This window comes from Eleutherodactylus coqui, chromosome 6 (genome assembly GCF_035609145.1).
Source record: "Eleutherodactylus coqui strain aEleCoq1 chromosome 6, aEleCoq1.hap1, whole genome shotgun sequence".
In the NCBI taxonomy this organism is placed as follows: Eukaryota; Metazoa; Chordata; class Amphibia; order Anura; family Eleutherodactylidae; genus Eleutherodactylus; species Eleutherodactylus coqui.
In genome coordinates this window covers 97711582-97728310 of record NC_089842.1, presented here as the reverse complement: position 1 = coordinate 97728310, position 16729 = coordinate 97711582, and the positions used below count along the sequence as shown (strand labels likewise).

General features: G+C 46.9%; 1 protein-coding gene across 7 annotated transcripts in view; it reads right to left on the bottom strand.

Moving 5' to 3' along the window:
• The window catches only part of ARHGAP32 (Rho GTPase activating protein 32), a 195291-nt gene that overhangs the window by 80814 nt on the left and 97748 nt on the right, over positions 1 to 16729 (bottom strand). For all 7 annotated transcript variants that reach the window (XM_066607241.1, XM_066607234.1, XM_066607237.1 and 4 more), the window contains 2 exons: positions 15959 to 16067; positions 1528 to 1634 (listed from right to left, as the gene is read on the bottom strand). In XM_066607241.1, the coding sequence (XP_066463338.1) occupies positions 1528 to 1634; positions 15959 to 16063 (212 nt within the window). In that variant the 5' untranslated portion in view covers positions 16064 to 16067. The remainder of the gene's footprint in view (positions 1 to 1527; positions 1635 to 15958; positions 16068 to 16729) is intronic.

The window sequence follows — 16729 nt, the reverse complement described above, 5'->3', positions numbered from 1 at the left end:
TTGCCCACATGGCTGGCTAATGTCGGGATTAGCGTCCGCAGGCGGATTTGCCGCAGCGAAATTCCGCACAGATTTTCCACGGCAAATCCGCCCTGTGTGAACCCAGCCTAAATCTTAAAGGGGTTGTCTGGAAGAAAACAGCCATCTTTTTCTAGACCAAAACACAGCACCACCCTTATCCATGGGGTTGTGTTTGGTATTGCAGCTCCGTTCCATTAAAATGAATTTGAGCAGGGCTGCAATACCAGACTCAACCCACAGACCAGGGTAGTGCTCTGTTTGGAAAAAAGTAGCCATGTTTTATAAACCCGGACAATCCCTTTAAACTGAAATCTTTTTTTTTTGTTTTTTGTAACAAAATCTCGGAAAGCTGAGTGGCCGCCTTCAGAGCTGTAACACAGGCCACCTCCCAGGCGTCTTAAACAGGGGAAGAATCATTGCTTTCCCAGGGAGTTCAGTGGTCCCCCATAGATATACCTAATAAAAAGTTAACAGTTGGCGACTCCACTACCAAAATATTTTGACTATTCTAACATAAGGACAGTTTAGCACATGTGAAACATAGGCTGCTTCATATGTGCAACACTGCAAGGTGGTACAAGTGCGCCCTCATGCAACTTTTTCCTGCTGTTCTGTATTTTCAGCAGCCATCTCACCCTATTAAAGGGTTATCTATCTCTGCTTATAATGAGTTTGACTTTAGATATCAGCTTTCTTCAGTTCACGCACTATAAATGTCGCCGATACTGTTATATACAAGGGGGTGCTGAAAAGAAACAGGGACCCTCTTCTGATGGGTGGGACGTTAGCAGTACAGACTCTGCTACTAAGTAAACGTTTGCGGAGCCCTTCTGAGGCGGTATTCCGGCTGACATCGTCGGGGAAGGTTACGTTTGGCTCCAGTGATTTTTTTTTTTAACAAGTTGTTCAGTTTTTCGCCTATCTTGTGATGGGCAATCCATATGGACAACTGTGAAGTTGTGTATGCCTGTTACCCTATCAAGAGCCTCTAAAGGCAGCTGCCGTGAGTACAACAAGTTTACGATTGGTTCTTTCGTTTCAAACGAGATGATTTGTCAATTAATGATCAACCTCGTTCCGGACGCCCTGTGGAAACCAGTAACGGCTTTTTCCTTCATGGCACGCACCGCCCATACAGCAATTTTTGGTGAAAAACAGCATGACATCCCTGCCTCACCCTCCGTATTCACTCCAACTTGCTCCGTGCAACTTTTCTTTCACTTCCTCGGGTTAAAAGAGAGCTCAAAGTAAACTGTTTTGCCTAAGTGGAAGAGGTACTCCCTCGTGTGAATCAGCCATTACAAAATAGGCGAAAAACGGAACAAAAAAAAAATCACTGGAGCTGAACGCAACCTTCTCCAATGGCGCCGGCTGGCAGACCGCCTCAGACACGCACCCAGCAACAGAAGCCTGTACTAGTAACGCCCCGCCACTGGTAGAAGACCCCTCGTACACTGCTTCACAGATACAACAGAGAAGCCCAGGAGCAGATGACACGTAACTCACTTTTTGACGTTCTTGACTTTCATGCTTGCGGTGTGACTGCAGGATCTCATTGGGAGTTCTGTGGCAATGGGAATCTCTCCAGGAACCGGAATATCAGCTCCCCGTGCCTGCCAGGAAGAAGAAACTGTTCTATTAGAAACAACTGTGCCGCAAACTACTTAATTTCACATAATTAACAAGCAAGCACTTGCGGTTTTGGAAAGGTGCCTACACCAGAAGAGAGAGAAGCTGAGATGGGGCAAGCCCACTGTCTGTCACTTGTCTTATATGCAGTCTTACAGACATCAAGAAGACAATTACAAGATGTAAAGGATACAATGTATCAACTATGAAGCAAAAGAATAAGACTATGAGCAAAGGACATAAAGCCCGACACATCACTGCTGCCTCATAGTCTACTGTACCCCATGTGGCGAACCCCTGCCAGCACTTCATGCCTGGTCACACATTACTATGGACCAACCGGAAGTGTACATCCCCATCACTGAGGCCAGCGGGCAACAGACTACAGAACTGCTGCAGACTCCTCTACTCCCCGCCGGCCGCATCCTCCTTCTCATATGTCATCAGCAGGAAAAACATCCTGTACAGCAAACGTGTGAACACGGCTGAAGGCCACGGGCGGCAGGGCAATTGGGCGCTCCTTTGCGCAACCTTTTTGCTCTCTGAGCAAGGATTTTTGCGTGTGTATTGGCATATTTTAGCGGACTTTTTCTGCCTGCAAAGAAGGTTCATTTGAGCACAGCAGCCACACAAACCGATACAAATGGCTAATTAGTTCCAGATGTGTTCCTTTTCCCGGAGTTTTTCTGCAGCGTTTCCCGCATCTCCTTGCATATTACGCACCCTCCATTGACTGCTATAGGGACCATTGGTGTGCAGAATACGCAGAACGATAAAGCATATTCTTTTTTTTTGCGGGGCGTGTTAACGAACTCATTTACATCAATAGGTTCTATTCATTATGTATTCTGCACACAACTTTCTTTGTGTCAGGGCTCCCACACTTGCATTTTTTAATGCTGCGTTAACTCTGCGTTGCTTTTTTACGCAAATGTGAATGGGACTTAAAAACACGTCGCACAAAAAAACCCCAAAAAACGCAAAAGCACAAACTTGCGATGCGTTTTTAACATTAGAAAGTCATGTGTGGGAGCCCTAAATATGTCTTTGTGAAGCCGTGTAAGGGACATTTACAGCAGCCAACAATGTAGGGCTAGAGCAGTATTCGGGTGTACTCACGGACTGCTGTATCCTACATCACTTCTGATCTAGATGGAACAATGCCACCCACGCTGCCAGAGGAGGCGGCCCCTTCATCTGTCGCTCTTCTTTTAGTCTATGATTTGTAAACCCTTTACATTGAGGGGGTGTGAACACTAATGCACAGTCCTCTATGAAGTTTGCTCTTCTTTCCACCAGCTTTCTGCCGTTTGGAGAACACGCTGGAATACTCCATCCAGTAATAAAGACAGGAACCCATGACTCCCAACCACAACCCGGCCTTCTGCATCGTCCTGTGACCATACAATATTACGTTGTCAACTGCTTGTGAAAATGGCTCAACAGCAGCTATTAGGATTATTTGGTCTATTTTACAGGTCAGATGAGTTCAAACTAAAGGCCCATTTACACGTAACGATTAGTGCTCAAAATTCGTGCAAATTAGAGAATATGAGCGATAATTGTTCAGTGTGAATGCAAAAAAAAAACGCTCACTCGTCATTCGCTGTTGTTTAAGCCGACTTTTCAGTCATCTTGAAAAACCTTTTCATCCTGTGTAAATGCACCCCATAGGAGGTGAAGTGCTGAGCAAGGAGCGAACGAGAAGCCCGTGATCCGGCGCTATGTCTTTCAGTATGAATGCTCTGCATGAGCGACGACGACTTTAGCGGTGACGTCAGCACTTGTGTCGTCCTCTCTTAAGGGCCTTTAGCGCGCCCACACACTTTAGATAACTGGCTCAGCGCTATTCCTACTGACCCCCCATATACACTCAGGTGGAGGGAGCGCTCATGTGTTCTCAGTAGGGATAGGGGGAACAAGCTGCTACTAGACTCCTCTGTCCACTCCTAATGGTGGCAACATTCCTTGATCACACAGGATCCACATGTTAAAGTCTAACACACCCGACCCGCCTTCCATCAGACGAAGGGGGAAGTCCCCATACAAATTAGAGGGCCAGCCAGTCCCACCAAACCTGGCGGATTCAGCCAGCATTCATCAAATGTGTATGCCACCTTAAGACCCAATGAATGAGATCGAGTCAGTAGCAATAACTAGCCAGCAGGGGGCAGCAGAGTACTGAGTTGGGCAGCAATCACTGACACTTCGTTAACTGGTTCACAACTGTAAAGCTGTAATAAATGTTTGTATACATCCCTACCAAGTTATTACAGATGATCTTCCCGATATGAAACACTGATCACTCCTATTTATCGACCCTCGGATAGATAAATTTGGTATCAATGGAAATAGAAACTCAGACTGTTCTGCTAAATTTTTAACGGTAACATGTCCTTGTTGCCCCGAGTAACCAATCACAGCGCAGCTTTCATTCCTCAAGCTGCAGAGGTTAAATGCTAACTGCACTGTGATTGGTTTCTATGGGCAGCAAGGACATCTTACCGTTAGACAGTTTCGCCAAATAAGGCCCAGGCGGTTTAATCCTGCCACAGTCATCAGTAGTGTCTTATGAGACAACACGGCGGCCAACGAAGACCGGGCAGAGTTTTGTGTCCATGATTTTCAGGTCTACTCGTTTGTTATTAATGCTCAGCACCATTTTCGAACAAAGTTTGGTGAAGATCCACCCAGCGGCCGCACAATTCGTAAGTGGTACTCTGATTTTAAGGACAAAGGTTGAATCTGTGAGCATCATCCGGCTGGCCACTAGTAGGCGTGAAAACAGCAAAGCGCGTCCTCTGTGCAAGTTCTCACACGAAGTCCTCAGACATCCAGATCAAGCAGAGAACTGTCCAACCCGGAGTGTTCAGTGATGGAGCTGTCTTCCACCTTCTGGACACCGTTACCAAACGTAATGTCAGAATCTGGGGAGGAGAACCCTCCCGTCACCGCGGAGCGTACATGCGACTCCCCCAAAGTGAACGTATTCTGCACTACAACCTGCCGGAAAGTATACGGCCCCCTTCATTTTCCATGAGGCGACAATCATGGCGATTTCTAACCTGGACGCTACAGCTACGGCTTCTGCCGCAGCCGGAGCAGGAAGCCGGTCCCAGGATTCATCTTCCAACACCCTCCCCATTTTTACCATGAAGTCAGGTGTGAGCTTAATAGACGCCTACTAAACAGATGGACAAGCCGTGCAGGTTGTGATGGGAGTCAACGTCTTCCTTGGCCTCCACGTTCCCTGGACCTTACAGCTTTTAATTTCTCTCTGGGGGAGTGTTAAATGGGTTGTCCAGTTGCAAAGCTGTCCGAGGGTTAGTGTGGGTTAGTGTGCTTGTGCCCTGAGCTGATTTCTGCAGGAAGCAGACAGCTCCATTCCCACTGCAGTGACCAGGCTTGATATTGCAGGCCAAGTTTCCATTGAAGAGAATAGAAAGTGGGCCTGCAATACCAAGCCTGGTCACTGCAGAGGGAGAGGAGCTGTCTGCTTCCTGTAGAAATCAGCTCAGTGTACTAGTGTACTGGCCCAGAAAACAGTGGATTGTCAGGACTCCTCGCAGCAGAGCCCCAGCACTCTTCTTCTAATGGCCTATCTTGTAGACAATAGTTTACAATTGGGCAACCCTTTAAAAGATGGAGTCTACAGACAACCCTTACCACCCACCATGCATGATCTGTGGCATCACAGAAGCCATTGCATCAGTCAATCGAGATACTTTACAACATGTATGGTGGGAACTTCACTACAGCCCTGATGTGTGTTGACTGACAACGGGGCCTCACAATGAACATCTCTGATGGGAAAAACATTTTGATGTAGTGCAACAAAACTTCTTGAATTTCTGTTTCCATTGATGTCAAATTTATGTAGTTGAGTGCCAGTAAAAGTCCATTATAAGTGATCCAAATCGGGAAGATAATAACCCTGTGTGTATATTATATTACCTGTAATAGCTATAAGCTACAACCCTGCATTTCTCAATGCTGACCTCAGGGTGGGATCCGGGGGTCCGGCTATATGTCACTCCGACACACGAGGTATCTTTCTTGCACAGGTTGTCGTGAGACCATCCCTAGAGATGCAGACCGCTGGTGACAGGGACCCCAGGAGACATGAACTACGGAGGTGAGCAGAGCTGGCAGCCTCCGCTTACCATTTCTACAAGCTGATAGTCAATGATAGCGGAGGGCTTTAGTGATGTCATTACTAAGGGGGGACGCAGTTCCCTTCTCCTCTTACTATATACATGTGGCAGTTTATCAATTACCTTGATGGGTTTTTGGTCAAATCCCTGCACTTGCATCATCCTTCATTTCCATTTCTACTGGTGGGCCAATAGTGAACAGATGGGGGAGATTTTGTATATTTCCACGCTTTATAAAACCAGTACATAGCCATACAGGGAGGTGGCATTAGGCCCAATGTCCACAGGCGAAAAATGAATTGCGGAATCCGCTTGGGGCAGCCGCATGGCCTATAGACAATTATGGGTGCCTGCAGCTGAATTTAAGCATGCGGATTTGATTTGCATACCTTTTGGTCCGGAAAATGAACCGCAGCATGATCCATTTTGCTGCGGGTCCCACATGGATGACTTCCATTGAAGTTAATAGAAGCCGTCCAATAAGCGGCCCCCTGCAGCTGACACTGCATATGGGCCATGGATCTGTGGGAAAGCAGGTGATTTAAAAAAAAATAAAATAAAAATTCCACTGCGCCCGCACGTCCGCCCACATCCGCAGTGGAGGAGATGGAAGACCTGCACAGTCACGAGAGGATCCGGACAGGTAAGTAATGTCCTTTCGCCACGGGCAGGGTCGGATTCCGCTGCAGGCTCCCGCCCATGGACATGAGGCCTTACTTTTCACTTTGCTCCTGACATGGCCTTCTACTATGGAAAACCAGCATACAGCGACCCATCTCCGGTGAGAAAGCCGATGTGTGCACCACCATATCCATCAGTCAGGACTGCCGGCTTATAAGGGAAGGGACAGACGGGATAAGACGACTTTAGCAGCTATGGTGACTGCAGCATTACCGGCGGTGCACTGGGCTGCAGAAGAGTACTAGTCATAGCCAGTCTCAGCCCGACATGGCTGATAACAAAGAGCAATAGTTTATAGCTGGAGACAGTCAGCCTTGCCCGATAAATTGTATTTCCCTGTCGTGTTGTCTGTGGATCCTGAAATAGTGGATAACACTGATAACAGAGAGCAATAGAAAATAAACAGTGCAGTGATGATGAGTAATGCTACATATGGCCGGGTCTATAGAGAAGGCTGGGGATGGCAGATCTCCTGCAGTACAGTAACCAGTGACTGGATGTGAAGGAAATGAGGCAGTAATAGTAATAAACTGCAACCCGGTATTTCCAATGCTGATGTCAGGTGGGGTCCCAGGGTGCAGCGCCTACTACTACACAAAGTACGGGGCTTCCCTGCTCTCACGGGAGACAGGAAACCATGAATACCACCAGCATGGGACATCTGAAGGTGTGGGGACTGTCAGGGTAGAATGATCCGTCCATTATATTACAATACACCAGAAGAGCTCTCTGCATCATTATAAGGATGAAGCGAGGGATGCAACTCAACACTTAGAGGGTTCTACCAAAACCAACCTATCACTTATCTACAGGACAGATGAAAAAAGCATGATTGGTGGTCGTAGTGGGGTGTCTTACCAGTACCCCCAATGATTCTGACAACGGGAGTCCCATGTTCCCCTCTTCTCATCACTGTGGGGCCGCTGCACCCACCTGCAGTGATGTCAGATTGAATGGAGCAGCAGTTATACTTACACGGCGCCACTCCATTTCAATGGGGTTGATGAAAAGTGCTGCAATACGGGCGTAAATGGTTCTCTCGTACGTTTTTAGTACAACCCCCTTTAACCACTTAGTGACCGCCTCATCGTGTTTTTACGTCCTGCCATTGCAGGATGTGTATGGCGGGAGATAGCACCGCTAACTCCCTCCATACAGTGCGGTCGTCAGTTGTTTATTACAGCTGACACCTGCGAGCAAAAGCCCCGCCATGCCGCGCGTCCGATTGGGACTGTTAACCCTTTAAATGCTGCTGTAGATTCTGACAACGGCATTTAAATCCCCGGAAGGATGTTTAGGGGTCCTGTACAGCCACCCGGCGGTAAGATCGGGGGAGCCGTATGGATATCATGCCAGCAGGGGGCCTTCTGAAAGGCCCCAGGGCTGTCGTGGAAGTATGCCTATCAAGCCATACCTGTGGGGTGGCTTGATAGGCTACCTGTCACAATGCAGTATGAGAGCTTCAAGAAAAAAATGTAATAAAAAGCGATCAAAAAGTTGTATGTATTCAAACATGGTACCAACGAAAACAACGGGATGTATCACACAAAATGAGCCCTCACAAAACTAAGTCAATGGAAAAATAAAAAAGTTATTGTGTGTAGAAAATGGAGACAGAAAACAATTGAAAAAATGAAACCTTAAAGGGGTTGTCCCGCGCCGAAACGTTTTTGTTTTTTTTTCAATAGCCCCCCCCGTTCGGCGCGAGACAAACCCGATGCAGGGGTTAAAAAAGAAACCCGGATAGTGCTTACCTGAATCCCCGCGCTCCGGTGACTTCTTACTTACCTGGTGAAGATGGCCGCCGGGATCTTCACCCTCGGTGGACCGCAGGTCTTCTGTGCGGTCCATTGCCGATTCCAGCCTCCTGATTGGCTGGAATCGGCACGTGACGGGGCGGAGCTACGAGGAGCCGCTCTCCGTCACGAGCGGCCCCATTCAGAAAAGAAGAAGACCGGACTGCACAAGCGCGTCTAATCCGGCGATTAGACGCTGAAAATTAGACGGCACCATGGAGACGGGGACGCCAGCAACGGAGCAGGTAAGTGAATAACTTCTGTATGGCTCATAATTAATGCACAATGTACATTACAAAGTGCATTAATATGGCCATACAGAAGTGTATACCCCAACTTTGTTTCGCGGGACAACCCCTTTAAAAAAAAAAATACAAGTTGTTCAGCAAAAAAAAAAAAAAAAACTATAAATTTGGTATTGTAGTAATGGTACTGACCCATAGAATAAAGTTATCAGGTCATTTTTGTTGCAGTTTGTGGGCTGTAGAAACAAGACGCAACGAAACATGGCGGAATGTCATTTTTTTCCCCATTTCTCTCCACTTTTTAAAAGTTTTTCAGTACATTATATGGTACATTAAAAAGTACCATTGAAAAATACAACTCGTCCCGCAAAAAAAAAAAAGCCCTCATACAGCGACGTCGTTGTGTCATTTACGCTGCATGATTAACGCTGTAAAGAAACCCAAAAAAACCTATGGCAGAATTCATGCATTTTCTCCCCCTGCTGTCATAAAAAAAAAATTAATAAAAAAGTTTTACAATATAGTAATTACGTTCCCCAAAATGCCAATAATAACTACAGTTCGCCATGCAAAAAACAAGCCCTTATACGGCCGCGTCGACGGAAAAGAAAAAAAGTTATGGCTTTTGAGAAAGGGAGATGATAATCCGCCAAAAATCGAAGCATCCTTAAACCCAAAATAGGTCATGTCTAGAGATGAGCGAACCTACTTGGCCACGCCCCTTTTTCGCCCGAGCGCGGCAATTTTCGAGTACTTCTGTACTCGGGCGAAAAGATTCGGGGGGCGCTGTGGGTGAGTGGGGGGGGGGGAGGGAGAGGGCTCCCCCCTGTTCCCCGCTGCTACCCCCAGCTCCGCCACCCCCGAATCTTTTCACCCGGGTACGGAAGTACTCGAAAATCACGGTGCTCGATCAAGTAATTACTCGAAACGAGTATATTCGCTCATCTCTAGTCATGTCCTTAAGGGGTTAAAAAAAAATACCACAAGGACAGCGCTATAGGGGCGCTTGCTTTTAGAGGGTCAAGTTGTATTTTTTTTAAATTATCATTTAATTAATCATTTAATGCACTGAGAATGTCCAAGTGGGATGAAATGGAAAAATATGCAACTAACAGAGCTGTGTGAGCAATTATTTTTGGTACCATTATAAAGTACATGCAGCATTTTGATCACTTTTTATCTAAATTTTGTTTTTTGTTTGGCAGTGTGACAATTTGTGCTTTTTTTTTTCCTTACGGGGAATATATAATGCATGACAAATAATGCAAGACTTTAATATTGCAGACTTTTACAGTCATGGCAATACCAATTACGTTAAAACTTTTTAACGGTTTTATTTTTTTTCATTAAAACCGGAAAAGGTTTTTTTTTAACATTTTTTTTATATTCCCTTAAAAACATTACATCTTTTAAAATTCTCTTTAGTCCCTGCAGGAGCCGTGAACTTGTGATACAACATACTTCAATACTTCTTTATTGCAGACTATTAAGAGAAGTATCCTCAGGATAGTTCATCAATAGCAGGGGCCAGCCGGAGCCTTCCTGGGTCTGTCTGCGAGCACGGAGCGGTCTTTCTGCTCAGCATATTGAGCAGTGGTCCTGACTGGTATTGCAGGTGTTACGTGTGCGGCTGGGATCTGTGGTACTATGTACTCCTAGCAGCACTCTCAGGGTTAATTGAGCTGGCTGGGTGTGGTACTTCCTGCTAGCCAATCTCCTGGTTCTGTGCTCACATATAACCCAGCTCCTTGTCAGTCTCTGTGTGGGTTCCCTAGGGTGAGTACTCATGTTGGTTCTGTGTCCTGTAACTTGTTATCAGTCATGGTCTGTCCTGTTTCCACTCTGATCTGTATTTGCAAGTAAGTCTATTGTGTGGCTCTGCTTCCCCAAGATTGTCTGGACACCTGTCGTCCTAGTCTGCAGTACATGCAGCCCCCTTTTCCTTCCCCCTGTTCAGGTGCAGCCTCCAGAAATCTTCTGTCTTACTCCGGGTGTCAGCTGTGTGACCTGCTATCTGTGTTCTGTCCTGTTTCAGATTTCTGTATGAACTCTGTCCGGTTCTGTTGGACTCCTGGTTAGTGTAGGGACTAGCGGTATAACCAGGAGCCGTGAAGTGGCCCGCTAGCTTCAAACATCTTGTACAACATGTCAACTAATACCTGGTATTTATATTCAGCTTATCTGTTTCTAGTGGTTGCATGTTGTGTGCTGTGTATCCTGTTCTGTCTTTGTCATGTGGCATGTGTATGCCTTCTCTTCTGTGGCATGGTTCCTAGGATCAGCTAGAGCCGAGTTCCGAAGACCGATGGGCTGCCCTTATTGGGGCAATGTTCCCCGCTTGGGTAGGGCCATGCCAACCTCCCGGTAGTACAGGGTCAGTTTGCTTGTAACCTGTGTGAATCCCGTGTGACCCTGGTGCTACCTGTGTGCGCCCATCCATTACATTTTCCCATTTTTGGGTACGATCGTGTGGGCTCCCATGCTTAGGTTGCCCACACGATCGTAACAGCAGGCCCATTTAAATGACATGAATAGGTCGGATACAGCGCGAATCACTAACAAGGAAGTACTAGATCGCGGCAAGCAAGAAAAAGTTCCAAGAGGCGAAATTTGCAAACAAAAGCCATCTTATTTTGGACACAGCCAATAGCCACTGGCCAAGAAGCGAGCTCCACTTTATACCTCCCCTTGTAACCCATGATGGACATAGCAGTCAAAGATCTTAAGGGGTTAAGGAGGCCCTTTACATAGAAAAAAGTAGGTTGATGGCTGAAAGATATCGAATGATCGTCTGCTGAACGATTGTTTCGCCGAAGGGCCGCACACATTTGCCTTTACAATAATTAAAATTGGCCAGGAAAGATCGATGGAGAACAAACATTTTAAACAAGGCAGAGCAGACTAATTGCAGCACCAAAACACAAAGGATGTGACAGCTCAGAGGGAACAGGCGCCCCCTACAGACCAAGCACATTAGTACCAGGACACGCTGCAATGATACCGGAGCGGCATCCCTAATCATATATCTTCATAATATAATATGGTTATACTCCATACCCCAAAACACTGGACTAGACCCTAATACAAATCTATGATACAACCCTACCATCACTGCACATCAGATATGAGGGATGGAGAGCAGTGAAGAGTGGATACAGATCAGGAGACCAGACACAGAGACTGGGGCTAGGACCCAATGTCCACGGGCGGAATGGAATTGCGGAATCCACGTGGGGCACCTGCGTGGACAATCAGGCAGTTCAAGCCGCCCCCAAGAAAAACATGGGCGTCCGCAGCTGAATTTAAACATGCGGATTTGTTTTGCGGACCTTTTGGTTCGGAAAACAAATTGTAGCATGCTCCATTTTTGTGCGGTTCTAGGTCAATGGAATCTGTCCGATGCTGCGGACCGCCCATAGTGGAGAATATAGAAGACCCCCGCACAGACATGCAGAGGGTCCGAATGGGTAACTAGTGTCCTCGGCCGCAGGCAGGGTAGAATTCCCGTGGACATGAAGCCTACATCTGGGAGTAAAATGGCCCAATCCGACCCGTGGGCTCATATTTTTCACTGTTTTTAAAAACACTGTGTATAACTAGGACAATATGATTTGCTCCCCATGTAATAAACTTGTAATAAAAAAGCTTTGAAATCCACGAGAACAGATAACAAGGGACAACAGCACAGGAAGGTTACATAGTAATGGAGACGACAACCAGTTGCCGATCTAGGATTATTCTCATCCACCGGCAGACTGTACCCATCATCTGCAGTCAGGCAGAGGGGAGTAGGCTGGGATCCCATAGGTTTCCTCAGAGATAGATGGTTTCTGCGTCTTGCTCATATAGATAGAACAGCGGGTTGCAGCGGACGGACGATGAGTGACGTCACAGAACAAAATCACACCCATCAAGTTCCATCTGTCAATTTTGCAGACCCGTTCAGCATGGAGACGTTCTGAAGGAAGTATATAATTGTTAGCTACAGACTAAATCTGTGCACTTCATTGATCCCAAGCAAAGAGGCATTACCTTCCCACACAAATGTGTCAGCAGTAGGAGACAGCGGCGCAGGGGGAGGAGACCTAGTGAGGGATATGGCAGTGCCTTCATACATGGCTGCTCCAAATTATTAGAGCAATGAGACAGAAAGAGAGCAGAAGGCAGCAGTCAGCGCACAAGAGCAGCCGCTCGTCCCAGATACCGGGGTTACACATGTGACAAGCATCTGATGAGATGACAGACGAGACAACAAGAACCCGGGTACCAAAGTGACATCAATGATCAAGAGTACAGGGAGTCCAACTATGCAGTCACATATGATTCAACTGCTAAGTGCCAATAAACTGCAGACAAGTTAGCAAGTAAGTGAATCTGAGGAAGACGATAGAAATCCGTCTAAACGGAGCGCACGAGAGCGAGCTCTGACGGCGTCCACTCGTTCAAACGATAAATCGGCTCATCTGAAGGGGCCCTTAGTGTAGATCTGGGCCCTAGTGTAGATCTACACTAAGGGCCCCTTCAGATGAGCCGATTTATCGTTTGAACGAGTGGACGCCGTCAGAGCTCGCTCTCGTGCGTTCCGTTTAGACGGATTTCTATCGTCTTCCTCAGATTCACTTACTTGCTAACTTGTCTGCAGTTTATTGGCACTTTGCAGTCACATATGATTCAACTGCTTAGTTGGACATAAGGATTAGAGATGAGCGAACGTACTCGGATAAGCACTACTCGTCCGAGTAATGTGCTTTATCCGAGTATCGCTGTGCTCGTCCTGAAAGATTCGGGACGCGCTGCGGAGCGGGGAGCTGCAGGGGAGAGCGGGGAGGAACGGAGGGGAGATCTTTCTCTCCTTCTCTCCCGCCCGCTCTGCCCCGCTCCCCGCTGCGACTCACCTGTCAGCAGCGGAGCGCCCCGAATCTTTCAGGACGAGCGGAGAGATACTCGGATAAAGCACATTACTCGGACGAGTAGTGCTTATCCGAGTACGTTCGCTCATCTCGAATAAGGATATATCAGAGTTTAAGGAGCATTAAAGCATTATTGTAAATGATAATGGATCTGGACACAATGTGTAATCTGAGCTCACATTGCACTGCTTTGTGGTAATGCAGCTGTAGATGCGACTGAAGTATGATGCGAAGTACAGGAATGCTCAGCACAATACAGTGAAATCTGTCCATGAGCAGAGCTGTGGTTTAAAGGCCGTGGAAACATATGCAAGAGCAAGTTCAGGCAGGAATGTGACATCATGAAGAACTAATCTGAAAATCCCCAATAGACCACAAGTCCGAGGCCAGGACAGCTGGACAGTGCAGTCTGCAGAGAGACATAGCTCAGCCATATGTACATATCCAGCACAAGAACAGCGATTCACAAGTGGAACCGTCCACAAGCAGAGCATCGTGTACTTGACTTTGTGCAGCAGCTGCCAGCCGCTCACTGCCAGGACAAAAGGTGATGAGAGGAGGGAACGGTCTGGAGAAAGGTCCACGAGTTCAGGCTGAGGGACGGGAGAAGATACTGCAGATCTACAACATAGCCGGCTCTGCTATACGGTGGGAGAAGGTACAGTGCAGCGCAGGCAGCAACAGCCTTTTAAAAGGAGTTGCACTGTTAGACGTCCTTCACACCTGCATTAGTATTTCTTTTTGTCTCCACCATGGGAACAGAAGAAAGCAGAGGATCCGGCATGAATGATGCCCAACAGACCCACTGACTACGGGGTCCGTAAAGCTTCTGTCATGCCGCCCAGCATCTTCCTAAACAAGATAGCACAGCATGTTGAAGTATTTTTTCTGGGATTTTCATGCCAGGTCTGCATTGGAGTTCAGATGTGAAGAAAGCCTAAAGACGGCACAGTCGCCCAAACTGCTGTACTTTTTTAGAGTTCCCCCAGTTGAGGTTCCCTCCCCTTATGTACAAAGCTTAGCCATCAAATTTGTTCTGCAGGACTCTAAAGGTCAAAAAGGACGCACTCTATGGAAATAATCGTGGGAGCGCAAAATGTAGCCAAATACTACCAAGCAACACAAATTTCATAGCTGGCCCTATTATCACTGCAGGATACAGAGGCGCTACAAAGCATCACTGGCAGGCTGCATCCACACGGGCTACACAATCATTGCTACAATGTGAAGCCCATGGTTTCCAATGGGGTCTTTCATATGAGCAATGTTTTGTAGCCCGTGCGGATCAGCCACAGCTGTATACAGAGGCGCTACAAAGTATCACTGGCAGGCTGCATCCACACGGGCTACACAATCATTGCTACAATGTGAAGCCCATGGTTTCCAATGGGGTCTTTCATATGAGCAATGTTTTGTAGCCCGTGCGGATGCAGCCACAGCTGTATACAGAGGTGCTGCAAAGTATCACTGGCAGCTTTGCTGTAGGCCTCCTTCACACGGGCGACAAAGTCGCACGATTTTGTAGCGTTGCTACAAATCGCATGTATGAGAAGCCCATGCTTTCCTATGGGTTACTTCACACATGCAATATTTTATAGCCTGTGACAACCCGACACAAAAACCTCACCTTACAAACGCCCTCCGCCGCCGCCGCAGCAGCTTCTCATCGGGTCCCGGCACTGTTTCTCCTTCATCATCTTCTGGCTGGGGATTGAAAAATGCCTGCCTGCTGGAAGTGCTGCCTGTGATTGGCTGACGCTTAGCCAATCACAGCCAGCGCTCAATGAATGGCTGTGATTGGCTAAGCATCAGCCAATCACAGCCAGCACTTCCAGGAGGCAGGCATTTTTCAATTCCCAGCCAGAAGATGATGAAGAGAAACAGTGCTTGGGAAAGAGGCTGCTGTGACGGCCCAGGACAGCACGGGAGTGGTGATATAGTAGGCGGGAGAGGTGAAAGGGGAAATTTATATTTCAAACCCCCCCCTTCCCTGAAAATCCTTGCATGTGGTGCTAAAAAGTCACATCACCGTGAGACACCGCAGCGATATTGCACGGACCAACGATGTGATACCGCTGCAATGCCATGTTGCTCGTGTGAACGAGGCCGACTGCATAGGCACTACAAAGTATCACTGGCAGCTCTGTTATATGTTAAGAAGGGTTAAAGTTTATCACCGGCAGATCTGCAACATGGATAGACTGCTACAATGTATTAAGCAGACCACCCTGCAACATGAAGAGATGCTACGATCTATCAAAGGCAGCTCTGCTACATGGACAGGCTTGTAGAATCCTCTTTCCCTGGTTATTTGCATTGAAAAGCCATTTCATTTCCTTGCAGCATAGAAGTCATCTGAACAATTTCCCCGCAGCGATCAACATGCTGCCTCTTCCCTCCACTGTCCTGAGGATTTAATTCAGGAAACCAGATGGCAAACTCCAGAACAAGAACAATGTGTGGTATGTGGCTGGAATGATCAAAGATGCCTGGACACCTCACAACGAAATGTGCGGACTCACCATAGCGCTGATGGTCTCCTCCCAGTCCGGCCTCTCCCGGGGGTGAATACTGCGGGGAAGCTCCGGTACAAAGTCATCTTCCTCTAAATGCAGGGAGGACTTCATTATTCTGCAGCACAGAAGAGAGCGGCGATGATTAGTGACAAATTGCAGTAGAATAACCAAGGGTTTCATAAAATCAATGGATTATCCACATTGTCAAACACTAAGCAAACCTTCTTTAAAAAAAATAAAAAATTGCGCATGGAATAATAATTTGGCACAACTTGCTAAGCATATCAGACGTCTTTTCCTTATGCCACCACCCGACTGAAGAGCAAATACTCTACATGTAGAATTCTGCACCTTTTATAATAAATTGGTTGGTTTTCATGATTTCTCTTCGCTATGCCCCTTTCTCTCGAAATTGGCATAAAAGTGTCAAGAATGCATATTATTGGCATGTTGGATTATTTTGCCACTTTTTCTTAAAAGGGACCAAGATTTCTTTTCACTATTAAAAACCAGATAAAGAACTATTTAATTATTTTAATCGGTTTTTATTTTTTGATTCCAAACTTTTTAATTCTATTTTCTGTACACGGAGCGGCCCTCTCGTCTGAGCTGCAGCTAACAGAACTTAGAGATATGCTTCACAGCAGCCTCATGGGCCATAGGCTCAATGGCCATGAGGGCATCTATCAACGTGTTCTGAGACATGTGCAGAAATCAATGTGTAGGGAGGGGGAGGTGAGCTGTGACCAACATCTAATGCAAACGGAACAATCCCAT